At 36.5% G+C, this 25,367-nt stretch overlaps 1 protein-coding gene across 1 annotated transcript in view; it reads right to left on the bottom strand.

The window, feature by feature from the left end:
• LOC114467675 (membrane-associated guanylate kinase, WW and PDZ domain-containing protein 3-like) overlaps nucleotides 1-25,367 on the bottom strand; it is a 174,046-nt gene that overhangs the window by 46,869 nt on the left and 101,810 nt on the right. The window contains exons 2-3 of the mRNA XM_028454139.1: nucleotides 16,425-16,541; nucleotides 10,683-10,802 (exon numbers count right to left, since the gene is read on the bottom strand). Coding sequence (XP_028309940.1) covers nucleotides 10,683-10,802; nucleotides 16,425-16,541 — 237 coding nt within the window. The remainder of the gene's footprint in view (nucleotides 1-10,682; nucleotides 10,803-16,424; nucleotides 16,542-25,367) is intronic.

Raw genomic sequence — 25,367 nt, 5'->3', positions numbered from 1 at the left:
AAATTTCAATGCCTTTTCCGTATATTTTTTTCCACTTTCAAGACATTTTCAGCACTTCACCTAATGTTGCATATGTTGACCTATTATTGTCACTTTTGACAATAATGGATTATTATTATTATTTGCCACTTTAAACTAATTGTTCCTTCATTTCTTACACTTTTAAGTTAATATTGACACTTTGAACCCTTTTTACCACTATTTATGTCAGTTTTTGGCCACTTAAATTTGCAACTTTTAATCAATTTCTGTGGTTTTTTTTAAAATCTCATTTCACCACCTTTTCACTTTTAACCCATTTTATTTCTGATTAAATATCTACATCTTTAAGACTGTGGCACACATACAGTAATAATAAACTTCCTGGATAACAGAGAATATTATTCAGATAAATGAAGAAATGTGGTTATCACAGACTTTATGGATGGCAGAAAATGCTCCGTCTCCTTCCCATCATTGCCTCATTTTACCGACTCACTGTTTTAGGATTGATTTGAAGACTGTAATGTCCTCTTTTACAGATCGGCATTATTTCTCTGATCCACTGCAGCTTTTTAGTCCATTAAATGATTCAGAATTGACCAACAGCTGCTTATAGTGCCTCAGAGTGAACCACTAAGATTTAAGATTGCAGAGGGAGGCTGGCTTATATTTGATACATGTAGGCACTCAGGGACTTCAAGGTAAACAGGTTGGGGAAGCACATAACTGAGAATAAGTTAATTTGTTTTTAAATTGCACATTAATTCACACTGAAAATCCTCTCCACAGCGTCTTTTTCTCTTCTTTCCATTTTGTCTTCATTTCCATGTTTTATGTTAACTGTCATCTTTGTCATAGTACAAAAAAAGGCCTTTATAAATAAGCTCGGCACGCTATTATATAAGCTCTCAGTCGTTATTAATGATCTCCTTCTGTGTGTAAATCTGTGGATAAACACCGTTTACCCGACACGACCTTTGTCGTCCCGATCCCATCGTTAAAACTTCCACCTTAATTACAGTCTAAATTGAACGCACAGTTTAATCGTGGAAGGGGGGGCGGAAACACCACGGGAGCTGTTATGTGTTACCGGCTCTCCAAATCAAGAATACACAGCAGCTGAAGCTAAAGCGAGCACTGACTCAGCTAGACAACACAAGTGTGACACCACCAAACAACAAATCAGTTCAAATACAGCACAAGTCCCTCCCACTGTCTCCTTTGGTTAGGTTTCCATTGTTTTCATGGGTTGCCCACGCATGGACAGTTTAACTACATCATAACAAAACAACATGGATAAAAATATCCTCCTGCTCCAATAAACTGTAAAACAGCTCGTCATCGACGGCAGCTTTTATCGTGATGCCTTCTCACCACAAAGCGGAAGAAGGTCAAGCACCAGAGGTAAGAGCGGCGTTCAAGGGGCTAATAACTTAGATGAAAGCTCGTCGATGATGGGTGGACAGTGAACTGTAACGTGAAGTAAAGGAAACTAAACCAACAGCAGTAAAACACGGGATGCTCAGTAAAAAACAAGAAGCTTAAACTGCAGGTTTGACCTTTCTGAGGAGGATTGTTTCTTTGTTTTCATTGGAAATTAATAGAATAGAATATAATAAAATACAGCTTTATTGATCCACAGAGGAAAAATTCACATTTGCAGCAACACAGTATAAGAAGAATAAAAATAACTACTGCTAAATACTAACATAGGACAGTGCAAAATGTAAAATGTAGGACATAAATGATTTTCCTACTGGTTTACTGGTTTTCTTTAATTAAAGCTACATTTAAAGGTGTGTTTAATTGGTTTGGAGCCCAGTTATGAACATCATTAGCTGACAAAAAAATGTAAATAGAAAAAAATATTAATAATTCTTAAGTTATTACCGTATATACGATCTTGGGCAGCATGAACTTGATTTTTGCTTTTTGGGTAAAACTACAAATGATATGATGTAAATTAATCATAATATCGTGTTTTTATTTTAATGTATATACGTATATATATTAGGACTGAAACGTTATCAGGTTAATTGTGATTTAAAATTACAGAAAAACACTGCACTAAAAAAACCCAAAAACCTGTTTATTTGCTTTTTTTTGTACTCCAAACAGTGTGGAACCGTTCTCATTTCACCAGTTTCCGGTACCCATAATACTGATGCACAGACCACAGCACAAGAAACTGGAGAACCTGAGGAAAAGTCATCAAAAAGCTGATTAATTGTTTTCATTGATTCAATCATAGACCAAAAAACTGTTTAAATTGGAAAAATGTTGCTTCTTGTGTTAAATATTGTTAGGTGATTAAATTAAATGAATCAAGAATAATTAATTACAAAGTCTCTAATTATTTAGATTCTTTTTTTTGTCTCTCCCTCCCACTACGATGTTCTGGTTAAAAATGGTGACCATTTTAAGTGGTGTTAGCATCACTAACGGATGTCATTATACTAGGGCATTGTATAATGCAGTGTTTCTCAAATGGGGGTACATGAGAGAGAGAGAGAGAGAGAGAGAGAGAGAGAGAGAGAGAGAGAGAGAGAGAGAGAGAGAGAGAGAGAGAGAGAGAGAGAGAGAGAGAGAGTTTTATCATTTTTTATTATTATTATTATTTTTGGTTAAAAATGATAATCATACTAAATATTATCAGAAACTCACAAAAACACAAAATAAGAGAAACATATACTGAATAAAAAAACAAAACAAACAACAACAAAATACACAAAATGACAACAAAAATACTGTCAAGCAACAAACGAAACAACAACAAAGACACACTAAATGAGAGAAAACTACACACGATCACTACAAAATACACAAAAAATAACAGAAAAACATACAAAACAACACAAGAAACAACCAAACACACACAGAAAATAATTTAAATAATACCAACAACACACAAAAATTACAACAAAAACACACAAAATGAGATAAAAATGTACTCAATAAAGAAAGAACAGAGAAAAACACACCAAATGATGATAGAAATGATTTTGATTAAAACATGAACAGAAAATACAAGGATCAGTCTTGGTTCCACACCAGGTGGGAAATGACGGTAAATGATAAAAACTATAAAAAATAAATCTATTCAGGAGGCACTAAATACTGTTTGATTCCACTTATTTACAAAATTAGTTTATTTAAAATGTGTGTTATCACTAGGGCTTGGCAATATATCGTGATTCAAGATATATCGAGTTTTCTATTTTGGTGAAATAGAAAATTATATTATCGCCAATATTGAGATATATCTATGAATTTTTTAACCTGTTCTGATTTATACAATCATACAGCTCAAATCACATCATACAAGTATTTGATGTTATGCATAGAGTACAGTCAGTATCCTTCTTTACAATGTTTCCATATTTCTGAGATATACACTAGCGGCCAAAAGTTTTAGAACCCCTAATTTTTCAGTTTTTTATTGCAATTCAAGTCGTGCAAGTCCAATGAACAGCTTGAAATGATACAAAGGTAAATATTGAACAGCCAGAGGTAAAAAAAAAAAAAAAAGGTTTGGTTCCACAAAACTGAAAAATAATGTACATTTCAGAATTATACAAATAGGCCTTTTTCAGGAAACACAAAGTGTCTTAACAATTTAAAGCTGTTCTGCAGCAATGAAGGTTGAATCAGCCTTGAAAGCTGGTACTATTAATTCCTGCAGGTGTTCCAACTGTTCGTGATTACTTCCTGTACAACCCCCACTGTCTGCATAAAAGCAGTGTTGGAACACACTGTGGTACCAGACCCTCATCAGGTGAACAGTATTGTTCATGAATTCTAGGATTTTTTTTCAACTCAAATTGCTTATTTGTCCTATGCTTTCATTTCAGAGTGAAATGACACAATGAACTGAATAATTTTCAGTAAAAAACTGGAAAAAGTGTGATGTTCTAAAACTTTTGACCTGTAGTGTACCTTTTATAGCTTAATTTGTATTAAAATACTCATTTTAGGAATCTCTGCTTTTGCTACTTCTCAGAACAGCATGAAAAGCACAGTTATATAGATAGTGCATCCACACTACAGAACTTACTCACACGTTCTGTTCCTTAGAGAAGATAAAGCCAAATGTGGCACATTTTGTGCCGTTTGTTAATAAATGTGCCTGGGTGGCATTTTTCATCAGCAAATTTAAACCAGAATTATCTTTCTGGTAAGACTTTAATGAGTTAAAAATATCAAGATTAATATTGTATATCACCATTTTGAAGAAAAAATATGGAGTTATGAGTTTTGGTCCATATTGCCCAGACCTAGCTGGGCAATATGGACCAAAACACATTCCATCATTGTGCTCTACAGTTGATTTTTCATAGAACTGTGAGAGCCAAACAAGTTTGAGAACCACAGGTATAATGGAACCAGAGTGGATTAGTAAAGCTGTTAAATGCGCTAGAATTCCAGTAGCATGCGCATGTGTTTCATACAAAACAGTGAACTTTTCACTGCAACGTGGCGTCACAGCATTATTTACTGCATTACTGCAACAGAACATTGCCCAACACAATGTAAAATTGGAATTGATTAATCGTGCAACCCCTAATATCTTAAAAACGTATGTGTTGAGTGTGAGTCTCTTGGAATGTCGGCGTTAAAGGAGTTTCTGAAAGGCTGATGTGGCCACAGATGTCCAACATTGATTGATGTGATGTCAGGGTCGTATGTGATCATTGGTGGGAAAGAATGTGTGTTTACACAGTGTGTGTGTGTGTGTGTGTGTGTTGGATGTCGTGCCATCTGTTTTAGACAGCAGCTGCTCACATATCCCATTTCTAACTCATGAGAATCTGAATAAAATAACAGCACAACTGTGACTAGACTCTGTGCCTCTCCAAATCTCTGTCAAGCTTTCAGAACGTCTCCCATCTTCAGCAGCCAGAGGTAAAATTCATTATGTTTGACAGGAAGAAATGAAGGAAATTGAAATTCTTATTCTGGTTCTACCCTGATCCTCTTCCTCACTGTGTTCATCTCTCTCGTCCCCAACAGGGCCCAGAGCTCCACTCTCGTAGGTAGAGTAGATTCTAGCCAGACCTCATCATTGGCTGCAACTGCCCGAGGCGAGTGCAGCCAATCATGTTCTCCACACACACACACACACACCAGAAGCCACCCTGTTCCACTCTGCATTCCTCTGCTTTCTGTCCATGCACCTCATCCTATGTCGTTAAGTTCTCAGGGTGTAGTAAAGGTTCATCGTTATCTTGCCTTTAAGCTGTCCCATATTCTAATATCTTGAATAAGAAAAAAACATCTGCTTAAGGTTTGACATTATTTGGGTCTGAGCAAAGAACTGAACCTTCACAACTGTCTTTTCACAGTAACTTCTGTAACAGACTAGGCAAACGTATCACTTGGTCTCAAGACCACATTTTGAACGTTTTGTTCTCGTCTCAGGATGTTCTCTCTGTCAAGACCATTTGAGGCCAGCACTGATCTGATATTCTTCAACCTCATTAATGAGATAATAATAATAAGGAGAAGTACTTGGAACTGTTCCTGGTTATTAAATGTTGTGGACCAGAATCCACGAAGATCAATAATAATAATAATGGCTCCATCGGTCATTCCGGTGGTGGTAAGCTAGATTGTAGCCACAGCTGTGAGAGCAGGATTCGAACCTCCAACCCTTCAGTTATTGGACCATGATTGAAAGACCAAGGCAGTGTTGTCATACTAATGTAAAACTCATACTAAGTTCAAAGTCAAAATCAATATGTATAATAAGATTGAGTAAGCGAGAAATACCCAGATGTATACTATATGTGGACACTCAATGAGTATATACTGTATACTATATACTATTAGTATGATTAGCATGGTGACCGTTCACACTGAAGTATACTTCCAAGTTCCCCAAGATGCATTTAGAACCTAAATGTTTGTTTTCTCCATTACCGATTTGCCAAAGAACGTGACCCGGAAGTGAAGCGTTACACATTCCAAGATATCTTTAGCTTTGCAACACTTAGTACACTTCCGGGTCACGTACTTTGGCAAATCGGTGTGTCGAATGAACGAATGATACACGGATTCACTCGGCAATGCATCATGGGGCGGTTGAGTGAAGGTGTTTCATGAAGGTATTTCTCATGTACTCAATCTTTCCATACTGTCTAATGTGAACACACTACATACTCATGTTGACGTCAAACTTAGTATGAGTAGTACCTTAGTATGACATTTCCAACACGGCCACAGACAGGATTGGTCCCAAGTACTCCAACACTAGAGTAGAGTAATCAGATTAGCAGCTACAGATGCTAACAACGAGGTGGTGTATCACTCTAAACACCTTTAATCTGGTTACAACAGTTCTAACATCCAGATTGGATGGTTTTCCTCTGTTGTGCAGTAAGACAACATTTCCCAAAGTGGTCTTTTGACAATTTTTAGAAACACATGAGCATATAAAAAGTTGTACTAATGTCTGCTGCATTTATTCATTGCCCTCATAATGGGAGTCAATGGGATCATAAGTGTTAAGTACAAAATGGGGAATAAAGTAAATATGCTCAGTTTCCCTGTGAATTAAAGTGCTTTGCCATAACGTTGAGTTCAGGTTTTACTACGTCTCAGTTTCAGCTTTGTCTCCACCATGAATCATTGACACCACTTGGGTTTCCCTCACCACGTAGTGAGAACCAAGGCTGGGAAACTGGATATGGCCTTGTTGTTTACTAACATGGACACATGGATGTGCACTTATAGATATATACCTTTAATGCTCTGGGCCAGTGTTTCTCAAATTGGGGGGTGAGAGTGAGAGAGGGAAAATTAACAGATAAAGTGTCAGTCTTAGTCCCACCCCAAGCGTGAGATGACCGGAAATGATCAAAACTACAGAAATTAATCTATTCAGAATCAGGAGCCACTAAATCAGTGTTTTTCAACTTTGGGGTCGGGACCCCATGTAAGGCCACCTGAAGTTTCACTGTGGTCGACTGAAATTTCAGAAAAATTATGAATAAATCAATAAATGAATACATTTAAAATAAAACTTGAGAGAAGAAAATAAAAAGGGGAAAAAATAGGCAAAGGAAAAAGAGGTATAGATGAGGCCTGTGGGTGGGGTCCCCCTGAGGCACCCCCCAAAAGTCCGCTAGGTTCGGGCCTGGCCCCAAGTTGAAACTATCATTAGAGTTAAAACAAATATATATATATGTGTGTATATATATATATATTTTTTTTTAATTATTATTTTTTATTTATTTATTTTGAATTAATTCTCTTCTTTTCTTTCTTGTATTCCCTCCCTTCTCTTACATCCATTTTGTATATGTATGTATGTGTGTATATATATATATACACACACACACACACACACACACACATACATATATAAACAAAACTGATGTATATGTATACTGTATATTTATATATTTCCTTTCCCCCACATATTTAACTATTATTTACTTGTTATTTTCTCCTCCCCTCACCCTCTAATAGCACAATACCATTATTATAATTATTATAATATTACACACACACACACTTACTGTATTTGTAAATACTGTCTATGATCTATGGCATTTTTTCTGTAATTGTCTTTGTTTTGTATGTGGCAAAAAATTTAATTATTGAAAAAAAGAAAGAAATTTTAGAATTTTTTTAAAATTAATACTTTTTTTTTTTTTTTAAAGTAAAACAGCACACAGTCTTAAACAACTGTATTTCCATACTTTCACTCTGTGAAATATAAATCTAATGAAAAATAAATAAAATCTGAGCTCAAACATGATCTAAAAAAGGTTGGGAACCACTGCACTAAACACTGTTTTAAAATGAGATTCTTTAAAATGTGTGTTATCACTAGTTCATTCCATCATTATGCTCCATAGTTGGACAAAGGGGGGACTAGAGAACCACTGATCTGAGGCACCATGACAAACAAAATGCTCAGGATTTAATCACTAAATCAAACATGAGGTGATAATGACATAATGCTGTGGGAGTGAGTGTCACTCCTTGTTAAAGATTAACCATTGGTTCCATCCATCGTCTGAAGGATCCGTCACATGTAGGGAACGTGGTCGCTCAGGTCGATGTTTCCATCCCATCAGTCACGTATACAGAAATACTTCACTTAATTAAAGAAAAGAAGAGACAAACCGAAGCAGAACATCTAGGCTTCTCACAAGAAAGAACATAAAAAGTGTACTTTCCCTAAACTTTTAACTCTCACTTCAGTTGTGCTGAGTTCTCTTCATCATGGAGTAAAAAAGGGAAAAATGTTTGCAGTAAAACAAACTCATTAGGAGAGTGTGAAAAGGCTGAGCTGGTGCGTGAACGGGTCACAGAAGAAATGGGAATGAGACAATACAGATAGCTTTAGTCTAGAACTAATAGTGATGACTTCCATTTGTTGAAATACTTTAGATCCACTTTATTCCACTACAGTGATGATGCACCATTATGTTCAAGTGTGATAGCAAAGCTAGCAGTTAGCGAGTGGTTTATCGATAACAACAGCTTTCAGGGAAGCTTTTTATTGGGAAGTGATTATTTGACCAGCTGCTGATTTTGCTTGTTCACAAAATTACAAAGAGATAATTAGGCTGTAAGTTTAACGGTCGGGTTATTTTAAATGGATTCTCCACCGTTTTTACAAGTTTGGCCTAAAATCTTTCAAATGCACTTATTAGAAGATCAATGTATAACAAAATGTGTTATTATACACCATGTTCATTCAATTGTCTTTAAAAAAAAAGGACTATTTTACAGTTTTAGAGCCTGTGTTCCTCCATCTTGAAATCACATGATTGATGATGTCCAACTGCCCCACTGCCTGTAAACATCCCATTGTTTTCTATTGGAGTGAAACATTCAGCCTGATTTTTCAGATTATTTAGCAGTTTTTTTTCGGTCAAAATGACAACGTGTGCTGCTTAAGGTTGCTTTAAAGAATAATAAAACGGGAAAAATGTTGATGTGAACCTCTTTTGTTTACCAAAAGAGAATAAAAACAGCCGTGACCTGAAAAAAATCTGTGACAACAGGGGGCGACAGTTCCAACTCTGCAGTTTCATAGTAGACCATGAATCAGGGAAGAAGAGCTCTCCTAAGGGACCTTTACTCCCCCTTAAACAGTCAAACAACAATGGGATGTTTACAGGCAGTGGGGCCGTGTGATGTCATCAACCATGGTGGAATACAGGCTCTAAAACTGTAAAGTAGTCCCATTTTTAAAAGTTAATAAAATGAATATGGTGCAAAATAATGTGTTCAAAGATAGTAGGCCAAACTTGTGAAAAAAGTGAAGGATCCCTTCAACAGTAAGACATCATCCTCATCTTTGGGGTTGTGAGACAGATGCCAAACTAAGAATACTTTTTGAACGAACTCCAAACTTGCCATATTTTAACCTATTTTCATCACCTTTTCTTGCCATATTTTTGCTCTTCTTAATGCATTTTTGCTACATTACTCCCATTTCTGCCACTTCTCCATCAAATTTAAATTTTTTCCACTTTCAACACATTTTCAGCACTTATAAACCCTTTCCACCACTTTTCCCACCTAATGTCACATATGTTGACCCATTATTGTCACTTTTAACCTATTTTCACCATATTTCATGCTTATTTTTTTGTTAATTTATACACATTATTGCCAGTTTAAAACTAATTGTATCTACTTTTTAAATGACATTAGCCCAGCAGTCTGTTTATCCTGTAAAGTGCAGGTAATGCAGGACCAAAGCAAACCAATACTTTAAATGGCTATGATAAATATGTGTGGAATATTACTGTTTGAGCAGTTGCAGGAAGAAGAAAAAGAACGGTTTTTAAAAGCGAACATCACACTTCAATGACTATGTAACCGTGGGAATATTTGGTGGACACGTCTACCTCACTGTCTGTTTTTGTATCTGAAAAGTTGATGGAGCTGTTTATTCGTGGAGTCCGACGGGCATTAATTATTAACATTCCCAGGGTTTCTGGATGTTTGCCTTCAGCTGCTCAGGTTACATTAGGCATTGAGGGGGCGGAGCTGCTCCATTAGTCATTCTGATGATGACTGGTTCATACGCTCAGGGTTGGAGGGCCAGTCTCAGAGGGTGGGGGGGACGGGGCAGCGGGATGATTAGAGTGCTTTTAAAAAACAGCCAATTTACTACCAGCGCCGTATTTAAATATGGTGCCAACGTGTCTGTGGGAGGACTAATATCCACTACTGAGCATGTCCTTCCTTCGACTTAGGCCTGGGCGATATGGGCCAAAAATTCAATCGATATTTTTTCACAAGATGGTGATACACAATATAAATCTCCATATTTTAGCTTTAAGTCACACAGGCACGTTTATTAACAGCCATTTTCACAGAAAACAATTTAACCAGAACACCGTAGTGGGAGGAAGAGACAGCGGGAGCAGGAAAACCAGCTAAAACACCAGCAGCTAATGCTAGCAGCTTTATTTTAACGTCGCTTTTGTTTTCCATGTTTTTTTTTCTTCCTTTTTTACTAAATATAACGCCCACGAAACACAGCGACAACTTCTCCTTTAGTTCTCCTGTTTCTCGTGTTGTGGTCTGTGCATCAGTATTATGGGTATACCGGAAACTCGTGAAAAAAAAGGTTAATAAAAGGGATTAACTGCATACATTTTTTTTTTTTTATTTAATCAATCGCAACTAACGCGATAGACTTGTTATAGACAACTAGTGACAGAACATACCATCATAGGTTCCACTTTCCAGCAGCAGTCCGCTTTCTTCCAGCTCACGAAACTCCCCCACGCTGATGAAGTTGTAGTCCACTCCAGGAACCTCCCCCTCTCTGGGCTGTCGAGTGGTACCTGCCAACGACGACAACAACAGCAAAAAAATCAACTCAACTTGAACATTAAAGCGAGTAGAATGAATCATTTAGAGTATGGTGATGAATGAAAGTAACAGAAACAGTGAACCCAGTCTGCCCACAGGGAAGTGATTCCAGTCCTAGATAAAACAGCCCCCATGAGACGAGCTGTGTCTACATCAAAAGTTAACAAAGCCGTGACAGTAAAGGGATGCATTCATTCTGCAAATAGAAACAATTAGCAAATGAGCACAGGAATCATTTAGATTAACATACTGAGTTTGTGCAATTTAAGGAGAATCTCCATCATGTTCTAATAACTGCTTTATTTAGACAGACTGATTCTGGTATTAACATTTGAAATAAAAAAAAATACTCATTTAGAGAATTTTATGAGCACAAAAGGTGGAAATAAAAACCTATGAGCAGATTATTTATATATATAAATGTGGATTCAATAAAGCATCTGAAACAGGAAAAGAGAAAAAAGTCAGAATCGTGAGTTTAAAGTCAGAATTCTGAATTTTTTTTGCAGAAGGCCATGTTGGATTCCCATTGAGCTGCTTGTTGACATGCGTTACTAGCATGTAAAAATCCGGTCGCAAAACAGTAAAATAAAAATAGAAAAAAGGCGTTGAAACACAACTTTTTGGGTTTTTTTTTTTTAAATCAATCTAAAAGTTTTTTGTTTTTTTTAATTGAAGTGAAGTTTGTTTTGATTGAACACATTTTTGTGATTGAAACAACATTTATCGAGATTAAATAATAAAGAGACCAATAATACGGCCCAAATATAGACTTAGAAAAAAAAAAAAAAAGAACAAAACTTTTCAATCAAATAATTAATCACTTCAATTATATAAATACATTTCAATCAAGTGTTCAAATGCAAACTTTTTTTGGGCGGGTGTCAAATATTTATGTGCTGCTCGTAATGTTCACACATGAACATAAAACAAAAACAAAAATATAGTTTTATAAATTAGGCTGACATTATCTGTCATTAGCATGAATACTGTGTCATTAAGGCTGTCATTGAGTGTCTGTCGCTAAATTATGACACCATTGGAGCTATGTTGGCATTTTGTGGGTTAGGTGAAGGAATCTAGTGGGGTTAGGGTAACGAACAACACTAAATGACAGATTTCATGACACCTTATTCATGCTAATGACAGGTGTCATGTCATAATAATGACAGCGTAATGTCAGCCTTCATGTATAAAACTTTAAGTAAAGTGTAAAATATTAAAGATTAGCACTGGAGATAAACACTTCATAATTTAATTTAATACAAAGGTCAATAGTTTAGTTTTAAAGCTGATATCTGGAGTTTCTGAGAGGACGTCTTGATGTCCCGCCCTCAACGGCTCCACTTCCTCACCCCGCCTCTCCCAATCTACCAGAAGCCACGCCTCTATTTTTCTGCATGCGCAATGCGGAACATAACAAGGTCACATTGATATACAATAGGTCTATAGGTCAGGTAAGAGCCAAAATCATATTTACATGTTTGCTGTTGTGACGTGCGGCCTTGTTTACGTGCACAGTTCCGCATTCACTTTGATTGACAGTCTCAAAAACAGGAAGTCAAAGCCTATTGGCTGGGTGAGCTCAGCAATCGTTTCCATTTGTATAAGGGTCTATGAAGGAGGGACTTATATACATTAATGTATATGAATGACCACCGGCAGTACACACAGTAAAAGACTAGTTAGGTGTTTTCTACATAAACATATATATTTCTCAGAAACTCCAGATATCAGCTTTAAGCTTCAATTCTCCAACAGTTGCTGAAACTCTGTATGAACTGGAAGCTGAACCTTTGTGGGGACCTTGACTTTTACAATAAATCAGAAGATAAAGCTATAAAAGCAGCTCATTAAGCGATGCCCCCACAGGAGGTTCTGGAGTCTATCCCAATAAGAGCCTGGCTCTCCGCTGAAAAAGATTGGGGGAACATTTGTTCATGTTCATAAACTGCAGCTGAACTCAAGGCCGTCGGCTGTAAAACTGCGACACGGTTCCTGTGGCTGGCGTCGTGCTGGTCGGGGGCTGATGATGAGATGCTTTGTGTGACACAATCTTGGAGATGGAATTAAAAGGAAAGTTGAGCTGATTTTTCTTTCTCCTCCATCCCAGACCAAAGCGCCACGGGGCCGCTCTGCCCTGCTCGTTGGAGCGTGATGATGAGGTAATCATCTGCTGCCAGGGCGCTTTAAAACGCGTCACACTTCCTCGTCTCCTCACCTCTAGACATATTGTTATGAAGATGATTTTACGCTCATTAACATCGTCATCTGAGATGTAATCAGGGCAGGACCTCAGCTGAACAGCTCTGCACACACCACGCGCTTCATCAAGACAATCTGTCGTTTGGAATTTGTTTTTGGAAACAGAAAGAAAAGTCAAGCGTGCCCTCACCTGAGTCTGATTTTACTTTGAAAGGATTCTCAAACCAAGAGAGAAATGTCAATGTCAATTTCAAAGTTATTTTCTTTTTGTTTTTCCCTTACTGTATAAAATCTTTAAATGCTATGTGGCTTAAAATGCTTTAAAGAGTTGAGTGTATTATGCTGTACAATGTTAAAAAAAAGCAACAAAACCGTACTATCCTATTCTTTGACGTGAAGAGATGAGATTAGGGCTGTAATCACAATTATAATCACAATTATTTATCATGTTTGGAAAAAACCCGTGTTTTTATTACACTACATTTAAACTAACAATATGTGTTAGTTTAAATGTAAACAATTATACTAAAAATATAATTAAAAAAAAAAAACAAGAATTTAACATGTACCAAAGGCTAACTGAATAAATACACTATTACAGATTGCAGAGCCCATATTATAAATGTAAATATTGCAGACGATCAGGTTAATTTATTCGTGCCAACCAAAATCATGATCACAATTAAAACTTGATTCATTGTACAGCCCAAGATGAGATGCAGATTTATTTGATATTGAATAAAATTAGGGCTGGGCAAGTGAACACAATATTATAATATAATATGTGAATACGTCATTTAATCCAGGGGTTCTCAACCTTTTCAGCCCGCGACCCCCAAAACAAAAGGTTCCAGAGATCGGGGACCCCCACTGTAGCTGAAGGTGGTTGAACACAGACATGAACATTGAAGAACAGTCATGTGGAGACAGGACCATCTATAAGGGGGGATAAAGGGGAGAGATTTTTGGGGTCCATCCATAAAGTCAGTAAAATGATGGTCTATTGTTCTATGAATCTGTGATAAACACATTTATTTATTTATCTGAATAATATCCACTGGAAGTTTATTATTATTATTTGGGCCATAGAATATCTTAAAGATGTAAATCCTTGTTTTATTCAGAAATAATAAAAAAAGTGACCAAAAATGATGGAAAAGGTATTGAAATGAGATTTGAAAAACCGATATTCGGTGGGAGTGTACTGCAAGACGAAATATTGCGATTTATCGTTGTATCAATATTTTGGCACACCCCTACTTTATACTCTGAATTTAGACTTTTTTCTCAGAATTCAGACTTTTTCCTCAGAATTCCTACTTTAATCTCAGAATTCTGGCAATTTTTCCTCAGAATTCTAGGATTAAAGTCCAAATTCTAATTTTTTTTCCACAGAATTCATACTTTAAACTCAGAATTTGGACTTAACTCACAAAATTCTGACTTTATTCTCAAAGTTCTGACTTTTTTTCTCTGAACATTATGAATAATTAAAAAAAACATTTTGTTTGAACCTTGTTAGTGGCCCTAATCCTCCCATTACGTTGTGTTTTTGAGACAGTAAAAGGAGAAAGGCTTGGCCGTCTCATTGTGAAGCTCATTTGTCTCACGGGCTTCAACAGCGTCGGACACAAAAAGCCATGTGCCCTTTTAAAAGTTTGTCACAGTCACAGTGAGACGTCTGAAGGTGATTTCTGCGCTCAGACAGATGCTAATACCTGCAGGAATAGAAAGGTGGGCAACCCAGATTTAGCAAAGCTCCCAGGATTTGGTGGTGACCTGGTCTGATGGCGTTGTCTTGAGCTCCTGTCATTTAATGTTGGACATTGAAGGGAAAGTTCAGGATGTGGTGACGGGCACAGGAATCCCACAGTAGGGACTGCTCAGGCTCCTCACAGCTTCATTTGCCATCATTCAGTTTCATGTGGCCACGTTTACATGGAAACATTAATTCCCCTTTAATTCAAAACAAAACTTAAATCCTCTTCAAACTGACCTTAATTCTGAACAAAAATGATAATTCCAAATTAAACCTGAATCTGACTTGGGTAGCTGGTTTATTCCAATTTTAATTCCAAATGAATTTATTTCTCTATCTTGTGAACGTTTAATTCCGTAGAAAAAACTACAAATTTCCAAAAATGGACTACTAAAAGCAGATTCATAACACTTTCCCCTGTGCCTCTAACCACTGATATAATCTCAATTATCACAAGGTTTAAATGTTAATCTAAGAAAAAGAGGCTATCAGGATACAAGGAACAAAAGTGAAACTAAAAGAACATCGTATTGAGGATGTTCACACTCACCTTCCACTCACTAATCAACATGAATCCAAAATAAGTATGATGTTATGAAATTGTTACATTTATGAAAGATATAGGCCTACATAATGTTGTAGACATACACATGTACAACCGCACAAAGCATTCCTAGGTTAAATAAATATGTTGAATAAAACATAATGTGGCTAAAAATGTCTCTGATGCCTTTTTCTTGAACGACAGATTGTCTGTGATCATTAATTCTGAATCAAAAAACATAATGTAACCGTGGCCATTGTGTCACAAGGTGAACATGCTGCTCTATGATCGCTGAGTTAATCTGCATACTCCACTCACTATGTTAATTACTGGAATGATCTTTGAAACGTAATGAGCAATTAGGAAAAAAAACAAGAAAGTGAAGTGTTTACGACCTTCAGTGTAAAAAAGGTTAAAAAGCACTTCACTGTTTATTTACCGTTGTCTCTTCAGTCTCTGAGTGCAGTTATACAATCAAACAGGAAATGCATTCACCTGCCGTTTAGGGAAGATTTCCACTCATTAATTAGTTATAAATTAACACTCTACATGTTGATTCAAAAGTTTCTCTAACAAAGAAGAATCAGTACATGCAGTATACGGACATATAGCAGTGATAAACAGGAAGTACTGTATGCGTCTATGTAATATTAATCCATTATAACTATATTTTCCTGGACCAAAATTTACCTGGAATTCAATGATTCCTGTATTAAAAATAACTAGGAGACTAAAAACAAGAAAACCAAAGCTTCTTAGAGGATTATATTTAATTTTATTGCACTAAATAATTTACATTAAATAAATTACATTAAATCAAAAAACAGTATGCTATCTCCAGATATTTTACTGCTTTTTAATCTATATAAACTATGAATTCCTAAACTGATAAACAACTGAAAGTCTAAAAATGTCAGGAAATCAAAGTAAACTTCCTGAAAAAAGTTTCCTGAATAAATGAAACATATTAAGCTAGCATTTAGCACTAAAAACATAAGATGTGTGTTCACTGTAATTTATTTTTAAATGCATCGTAATAGGGAGGGGGGAGTATAGGGTGTACAGGAGTGTAAACGAGCTACTCACAGGGAATGGTGCGCAGGTAGAGGTTGTCCCTGATCACCTGCTGGAGCTTGTGGTCCAGGGAGCCCTTCTGAAACTGCAGGCTGAGGTAGTGACGCAAATCACTGTTCAACACTTTACCTAAAGGAGGAGAAGAAAAACAAAGAGCAACATATTTATTTATCAAACACACAAAATCAGATGATTTTTAGAAGTTTGAAAGTTCTAATAAACAAACACCGTCATGAAAAAAAGAACAACAAATGTAAGTGTTGACAGATATCAACTTCAATTTAAATTAAAAATCTGTTAAATGAGTCGTTCCAAATTATTTCAACACATGGCCCACTTTGGTCTAAAAAAATTCTGAAATTTTAACCAATTGTTCCATAATCAATCAATTTTTTTGGTTGACTGGATGAAAACATTTTGAGATATGGCCAATTTAGTGAGGGGGATATATGTCCTTATTTTTCCTCCATTTTTAGCTTCCAATATCTCAGGAACTACATCACATAGAAAACTGAAATTTGGAATAGTTGGTATCTGCTATACATCATATCTGATGGACATGTCAGCTCCTTAAAATTGGAAAAAAAATTCTCTGGGTTTGGGGCTGGAACATGTTTGGGCCTTCAGTAAACTACTTAGCATATGTCTTGCTTTTTTTTTTTTTTTTTACTATTTTGACCCCTAACTGCATATGGGGATGTAATTAAAAAAAAAAAAAAACCCTTTCTCTTTTTTAATTTATAGTATAAATATTACTCTTTCTTGGGATATAAAACAATTTTTCTTTGCGCAACTTTTTTCTTGACATTTTTATTTTGGGCGGCAACTTTGGGGACATTTCACCACCCGCGAATATTGAAAATCCTGTACATGAGGCCATTGTAGCTTAAAATAAACAACAAATGATTACAAGACACAGTAGTATCTTATAATCATTTGTTGTTTATTCATTTTTCATTAAGAATATAATAGCCATTGCATCAGAAAAACATTTATTTTTGAAAACACTAATACAGTGGCCGTCGAAAGTATGTATTCATATAGTGGGAGGAGCTTAAGTAGAGTTGTCAATTATGGCCAAATGAGTATGTGTTTGAAGGTTGGATGTACAAAGAGGTGAACATACTCTGTACTCTGTATAATAGCATGTGCGATTTCCCTGGTTTAATTCTAAGAGACATGTGCATGATAAATGTGTTTTTTTTTTACTCATTTTAAAATCTTTTTTTGTTTGGTGTATTTTTCTGTCATGTATGTTTTTAGGAGTCATGTGTATTTTTGTATCTTTCTGTTGTTTTTTGGTGCATTTTTTGTATAATTATAGTTTTTTGCCATTGTGGTGTGATTGTGGAGCCATTTTGTGTATTTTTAGTGTAGTTTTGTGCATTTTGGTTGTCATTTTGTGTATTTTTTGTATAAATATTGAGTTTTGTGTATTTTGAGTCATTTTCATGATTTTGCTGTTTTTTGATGTATTTTTCTGTTGTGGATGTTCTTTGGAGTCATTTTGTATATTTTTGTGCATTTATGTTGTCGTTTTGTGTACTTTTTGAATAAATATTGTTCAGTTTTTTGTCATTATATGCATTTTTGTGTCTTTCAGTTTTCTAACATAATATAAATTATGAACAAATTTCTCATCTTCATTATTTATTTTTTTGAATTTTTTTTTTTTTTTGGGGGGGGTTCCTTCAAAATACATTAAAATATATTCGTCACCATTATCAAAATTTGTTGAAATGACATGAAATGACTCAAATTCGCAATTTTCCTACAAACTTGCAAAGTAATTTGAATAAAATCTGAGGCTTGAGTTTGAAATGCCTGAAAATATTGCGAGCATTGTTTGAAAAAGGAACACATTCTGAAGTGTTGGGAATACACAGGTGTGTTCCTGAAGAATGGATTTACACCAATAATAAAACTGGTATTCTAAGAAAGAAGAAAAGAGGAAGAGCTGGAAAAAGAAGAAAGTCCTCGGTGAGTTTCTGTAGCTCGACTCCTGCTGTGTGCAAAGCATGAGTTCCTTTCCTCTCATATGGAGATGATGCATTTGCTGTGAGTCGAGTATCACTCTGCGTGGCACAACCTATATCATCGAATGAAGACTCAACCAGACTCACACCTACTCGACTGAAGTGGTGAGCGACATGATCCAAGGACTAAATTGAAACTGTCATTCATCAAAGCAGGAATGGTTCCTTTGAAGAGTCTCATAAAAACTGAATTTAACGCCTGCTTTCGTGTTCCAGTGTCTAGGTCAAAGTTTTTCAACTCAAAGTTTTCAAGTGTTATTATTGATATTGGAGACTATACCTCCAGCAGAGGATATCAAGCCAGTAAATAAATACAGTATGCATGGAGCAAATCAGAAAGGAGACACTGAATGAATCCCACACTGCCATCGCTGGTTTAGATATCAGAGACTTTTAAGAAGACGTTGCACAGAACAAATAATCAAATGCCAGTAGGGATGTAACGATTAATCGTAAGGCAGTTAAAAATCGATTCATAGGTATCACGGTTGATATCGATTTTTTGAAAATTTAATCGCAGTACTTTTTTTAACCAGCAGAGGGCGCTATCCACAAGTGTAGGCGGCGGGCGGAGTCTGCTAATACTTTCTGTCTGGCCGCCTTCTACTCTTAAATATGTTAATAAATGATTCATTACCCCTTAAGCACCGAAAGAATATCTGTAATATTACTTGAATATCTGTAAAAGTCACGTTTTTCTATTAGCTCTGTCTGCTAGCATAGCTTCTCTTCTTCACTGCAAGATATCTGCATGCCAACCGACCACTGTATTACCAGCGCCCTCTGCTGGTCCAAACAAATATGATGTAAATCAGTGCAATCATGGTTTTTTTTTTTTTTTTTAAAGTCCAATTGTTAAGGCACAAAATACATTTTCAGTTGCACTTTTAAAAGAAAAACAACTATTATGCAGTTTTGCATTGTTTATTTTAGAACCAGAATTTAAATTAATAGGCTTCATTTTCATTTGTATTATAACTTTATTTATTTCATTCAAGATTTATTTTTAGCTAAATTGCATTGTTTTGAATTGGTTATCAAGGAATTCTTTTGACAATGAAAAATAAAAGGAAAATAGTACAGTATTTGTCTACAGTCCAATTTTGTAAAATAAATCGTGAGAGAACCCAGTATCGTGAATCGAATCGTATCTGAGTTGAGTGAATCATTACATCCCTAAATGCCAGTAAAGATGTTCCTTAGACGCGAGTTTAATTTTGTCTTTATAACAGCTTATTATTGGAGACAAGCTCCCCCAAACACACACACACACACACACACACGCACACGCACACGCACACGCACAAAGGAAAGCCTTAAACTCTCTGGATAGTGTCAAAGAGAAAGAGAATACAAAATGCACACATTGCATAATAACAAAGGCTATCATTCCCTCAGTAAAAGTGTGATGCGTCCCACGCTCTCCGTGTGAGTTTCACCCTCAAACCTCAGATGCATTTTTCATGTTGCCCATTTTCATTGGGAGACACTGACAGAGGAAACCAAACTGATGGGAAACAAACATCAACATCCATTGGTTTCTACTGATGCACCAAAATTTTTGCCAACAAAAATTCTGTCAGCAAAACAACTCGACAGAAACAGGATGTTGTAAAGACGCGAGCAAACACTGACGTTAGCACGTGCTTTGCCGATTCGATGTCAAGATAGGAAGTCCCTTGAAATGTTACTAATTTTAAACTTTGAGTGACTTCGAGCGATTGAATTGGTTGGAATTACAGGAATCGTGTCACTTGACGTTGCGTCATATATAATGATTTTGAATGTAATCTAGATGCCAGAGTCGCTGAAGTCACTTTTGGTGTGTAAGCACCTTAAAGACCTGATCTAATGCTGCTTTCGAAACAAGTCGGATTTTTCAAATTACTACTTGAAAAGGTGACTTTGTAAAGTTGGCAACAAAATCAAATATTCAAATGGTCAGCCATGTTTGAGATACTTCAACAGCCGGCTGCTGAACTCGGTCGAATTCTGAGATCTCAGAGCAGCATTATGCATTTCTCGGTCAGCTAGTTTTGTGATTGGCTACATTCCGTTACATGTCACAAATCACGGAGTCATGGGCTTTCCTCGCACACACACATGATTATTTTTTAGATGTAAATAATCAACACGTTTAATATTAATATAAACTCTGAGTACATACTGTCTACTATTCGTATTAGTTACTATATACTATTAGTATGAGTAGGATGATGACCATTCCAAGTTTCTCGAGATTATTTTGAACCATCAACGACTAAATCCTGAATCACACTGAGGCTAAATATCTCTGTTGATTCTCCACCTTTGAAAGTTCTGTAAACATTTAAAGTGAGAAAGTGACCAAGTAGAATATCAACACTCACTCATTTGATCCATAAAACGTATGTAAAGACATTTCATTCCGACATTTCGGAGATTCCATATTGTTCGCCATTGTGCTACTGATGAAACTTCCGGTTAACTTCAAAACAAGAGCCCTATTTACAATAGAGTTAACAAACTAATGGAAGACATAGAAGAAAGGCTTTTGTTTTGAAAAGAGGATGTTTGAATTTTACCTTAATCTGGTCCCAGGACTATTTTACATTCCGCTCGCATTGCATCATGGGGCGATTTATTATAACTAGTGTGCTCACCGTGCATACTTAAAAAATGTCCACGGAATCATCTGATAGGATAATCTAATAAAACATAAAATATTCTGGCGGGACAGAAACAGCCTGATGACCCCCCTGAATGATGTACCTCTGCAGCTTACTCTCAAATTATTCCAAACATTAAAACTTCACCTTCACCTGAATGTTTTTCAATATTTTACCCAAACTTCTTTTTTGTCAAAGACTAAATCTGACACTTTCCTTTGGTCCTGTGTTAAAACGTGATGGAATGGCAGGTTAGGGAGGGGCCAGGGCAGAGCAGGGCAAAAAACACGGCTCCATGTTATGTAATCCCACTGCCTTTTTATAGGCAGGCACATTGAATGTGAGGAATTTAGGTCAAGGAAAACAAAAGCCTGGGTCTGGCCACACATTCCCACTCTGAGTTCCCATAAGCAATAAAACACACACAAAGGAGATCATGTACGTCCCTCTACTTCAGGCTTCTCATCAAGTCTAACAACGCATTTAAAAAATAATCAATTTTTCACATATGGCTTTTAAAGATCACACACAATCAAAGTTGCTAATTGCTAACGAAGGGCTCCAGCATCGAGGGGAGGACACCCCACAAGAATCCACTTCCCTCTCCCTCTGTGTTGCTCTCACCAGCACAAACACATGCAAATGACGAGCCCTCGGTCCAGTGCTCTAACAGGGCGGTCTTTGTGGCTCGCCTGTCAGCTTGTGTTAGCGTGCTTTATCATATCTTCAGGGACAGAGAGAAAAAGAAGAAGAAGAATAAGAAGAAGGGGGAACGGTGACTCTCAGCTTCCCGTTACATTACCAGGCTCATAGGCACAATGGCAGCCTTTGTGTCTCGTCATCATCATCATTACACTGTTACACATTCCCTCATGGAGAGGAATCTGGGGGAGTCAGTGAAGTCCTAAGACATTGAGCTATGAAAGCAGTGTAGAAGGTAGAGCAGGGTGAAGATAGGAGGAATGATGATACATGTGAAGGTAGGTGGAAGCTCACCATGCATCTCTGCTCCTGAACCACCCACCTCTGACTGAGCCTCCCCCAGGACTCATTAATCCTTCACTCACACACACACACACGCACGTACAGTATGTTCACTATCACATCCTGATCCATCAGGGGTTCTCAACCTTAGGGTCAGGACACTGGGAGGGGTCACCAGATTATTTTAAGAAACTAACAATATTTTCTTAACAATTTGAGGCAATTTTTGCTTATTTTGATCATTTTTCTGCAACCACACCAAACATGCCATATTTTAACCTTTTTCCATCACTTTTTCTTGCCATATTTTGCTCCTTTTAATGTGTTTTTGCTGCATTAATCCATTTCTGCCACTTCTCCATCACATTTCAAAGCCTTTTTTTGCATATATTTTCCACTTTCAATTTTCCACCACTTTCCCCATCTAATGTCACATGTGTTGACCCCTTTTTGTCACTATTAACCTCTTTTCAAAATATTTCATGCTAATTTTTGCTAATATAACCACATTCATGATTTGTTATGCCCATTATTTGCCAGTTTAAAGTAATTGTTTCTACTGTTACATAAATTACATTACCCCAATCCCCCCATTTCTGCCACTATATACTATGGCACAAATAATGGATAACAGTGGATATTATTCAGATCAATAAATAAATGTGGTTATAACAGATTCATAGAATAATGGACCATCATTTTACTGACTTTATGGATGGACCCCAAAAATCTCTCCCCTTTATTCCCCCTTATAGATGGTCCTGTCTCCACATGACTGTTCTTCAATGTTCAAGTCTGTGTTCAACCACTTTCGGCTACAGTGGGGGTCCCCACTCTCTGGAACTAGTGCCCTAAATATTCAAGTTTCTTCTAAAACACAAGTCTGTGTTGATAAAACATATCTGCATATATCAGTCTTCATGTCACCTTTGGCTAATACTCAGCAACTAAAAACCAAGCACACAATCTGTCAAAAAAGCCTATTATCATTTATCTTAGTAAAAAAAGAAAATGCTTTGTACAAAAAGGAGAGAAAATGTAAGCAAGGGCCACGAACGTTTACGACGATAGATAATAAAAGACACACAGTCTTCTTTTAAGCAGTCTTGTGCTCACTTTCCCTCCATCTCTGTTCATCAGACTCACCAGTCCTGGAGGACAATCACCTTCTTTTTTCTTTGCTCACCTGACCACCTGTCATTCTGACAAACGTCCAAACCACTGAAATGCCTTTTTAAAAACTCGGCCAGACAAAAGGCCTCGGCCTCGATACTGAAATAAAATACAGCTTAAAGCTAGGGTAGGCGATTTTCTGCACATACACTTTTTAAGTTTTTGGTTGAAAGTGTCTTTATGTCCTGATAGAAATTAAGATCTTATGTGCTCTGAAAAAGGAACGGAGAAAATCCATCAAATGTAGCAGCTGTAAATCTGTAATAACTTCGACCAATGAAGAAAAAGAACAATCACGTCTCCCTGTTCGTTCTCAACCCCTTTCATGCACAAGCTCACACTGAAAGCGCGTCACCGCTGACAGAGTTAAAACAGAGTTTTTGGTCATGTTTTTTTAAGATATACTGTATAATGGTAAAGTTTAGTGTTTTCTTACTGCTGAATGAGACATGAGACAATGACGTTTCTACACAAGTGATGAGCTGAACTCCTCTTCTGCAGCAGCTGTGAGCATGCATGTGAGTGAGACAGAGCACAGAGGGGAGGGGGGATGGGGGTGAAGGCGGAGTCATCTGGGAGGCTACATTCAAAATCATGCTAGCTTTTGAAAATGCCTACCCTACCTTTAAGCTTCCACTCGACAAACTCTGTCTTTCTTTGCAGAATAAATTTACGAGAATCACATAAAAACTGTTCAAATCAAGGGTTTTATTAAAAACTGATTAAATATTTGGGGCATTTCTAATACCAAATTAACATATTTTAAGACAGGGATACGTGTCTGGTCCCACCCTGGGACCCACATTTTGCCAAGAGCATTAAATCGCGACCCCCACTTTTTTTTTTAAAATTCAACCAACCATTTGCTGCACACAGTTGATATGCTCATTTATTCAATGACTGCCTGTCTTGGAATGTCACAATATGTTTTCCAGAAACACTCTTAAAGCAATAAGTGTTGCGTCAAAGGCACTTGGTTTGTAGAGTGATCATCTTACTTTTAGCAGAGGGACATTAGTGAATGGGAGTTGTTTTTAAGCATGAACAGGTTTCCTGAAGTTTCTCCAGTTTTCAGACGTTTGCATTTGAGTTCAACACTGTCGGTATTGAAGAATTAAAAAAGCGATGCTATCTTTTTAAAGTAAGAAAAGGAAACAATGAAACAACTTTCCTGCAATATGAAGGATAGAGCTCATCTTTTTTAGAAGAAATACGACTTTAGATAATTGGACTTCAGAGCACTTAAGGTCAAATAAAAAATCTACTTCAAAAAGCATGAAACTATAATTAAAGAAAAATATTTTCCTAAAAATAAAAGCATCTTACAATGATTATAAAGACTTGAATCAATTTGTCTGGATGTTAAGAGAGAATAGATGCCATGATGGGACCTAACCACAGAGGTGGTGGTAGGTGTCAAATGATGGAGTTCAACAGAAGTGGTGAAGCTCCACTAACAGGAGAGAAACCTTCATCACTTGCCAAATATCACCTTGTTCTGTTAATTTGGCACCCGTGCACCTTTAATCTGCATGAAAAATGGACTAAAGGGTAATTCAATTTTAATCTATTAGATGGAAAAGAAGTGAGTAAGGGGCAAATTTTTCCCAATTGTTAATCAAAGTTATTGGACACAATGATTGAAGATCATTGGCTCGAGAGAAAAAAAGATTAAAATTGCAGCTGGAATGTTTGTTTTGATCTCGAATGTAAATCAGTTTATTGACATTGTTGGAGAAGTATTGCATATTGCATTGTGGGATGTGGAGTTCACTAGACAGATGCATGGAAGTGTTTTTACTTAAATCTTACTGTCATTCCCTGACATTTCAACAATATATAAGGACATCCCATGCACTTCGGTCTCAGAAAATTCAGAACATTTTTTTTTTTTACGAATTGTTATGTGATTATTCAATAGGCACACTGTACATATTTAGTTTGATCAGATGAATATTTTTTTTAGATATGGCCAATATAGTGAGGGGGGTATGTGTCGATTTTTGTGCGTCCTTATTTTTCTTCCATTTTCAGCTTCCAATATCTCAGGAACTACATCACATAGAAAACGAAACTTTTATACACTACTGCAGCTCCGCCTACTCTCTTAGAAT

Source organism: Gouania willdenowi, chromosome 7 (genome assembly GCF_900634775.1).
Source record: "Gouania willdenowi chromosome 7, fGouWil2.1, whole genome shotgun sequence".
NCBI classification, from domain to species: domain Eukaryota; kingdom Metazoa; phylum Chordata; class Actinopteri; order Blenniiformes; family Gobiesocidae; genus Gouania; species Gouania willdenowi.
The sequence above is the reverse complement of the archived record's forward strand: the minus strand, read 5'-3'. Positions and strand labels throughout refer to the sequence as shown.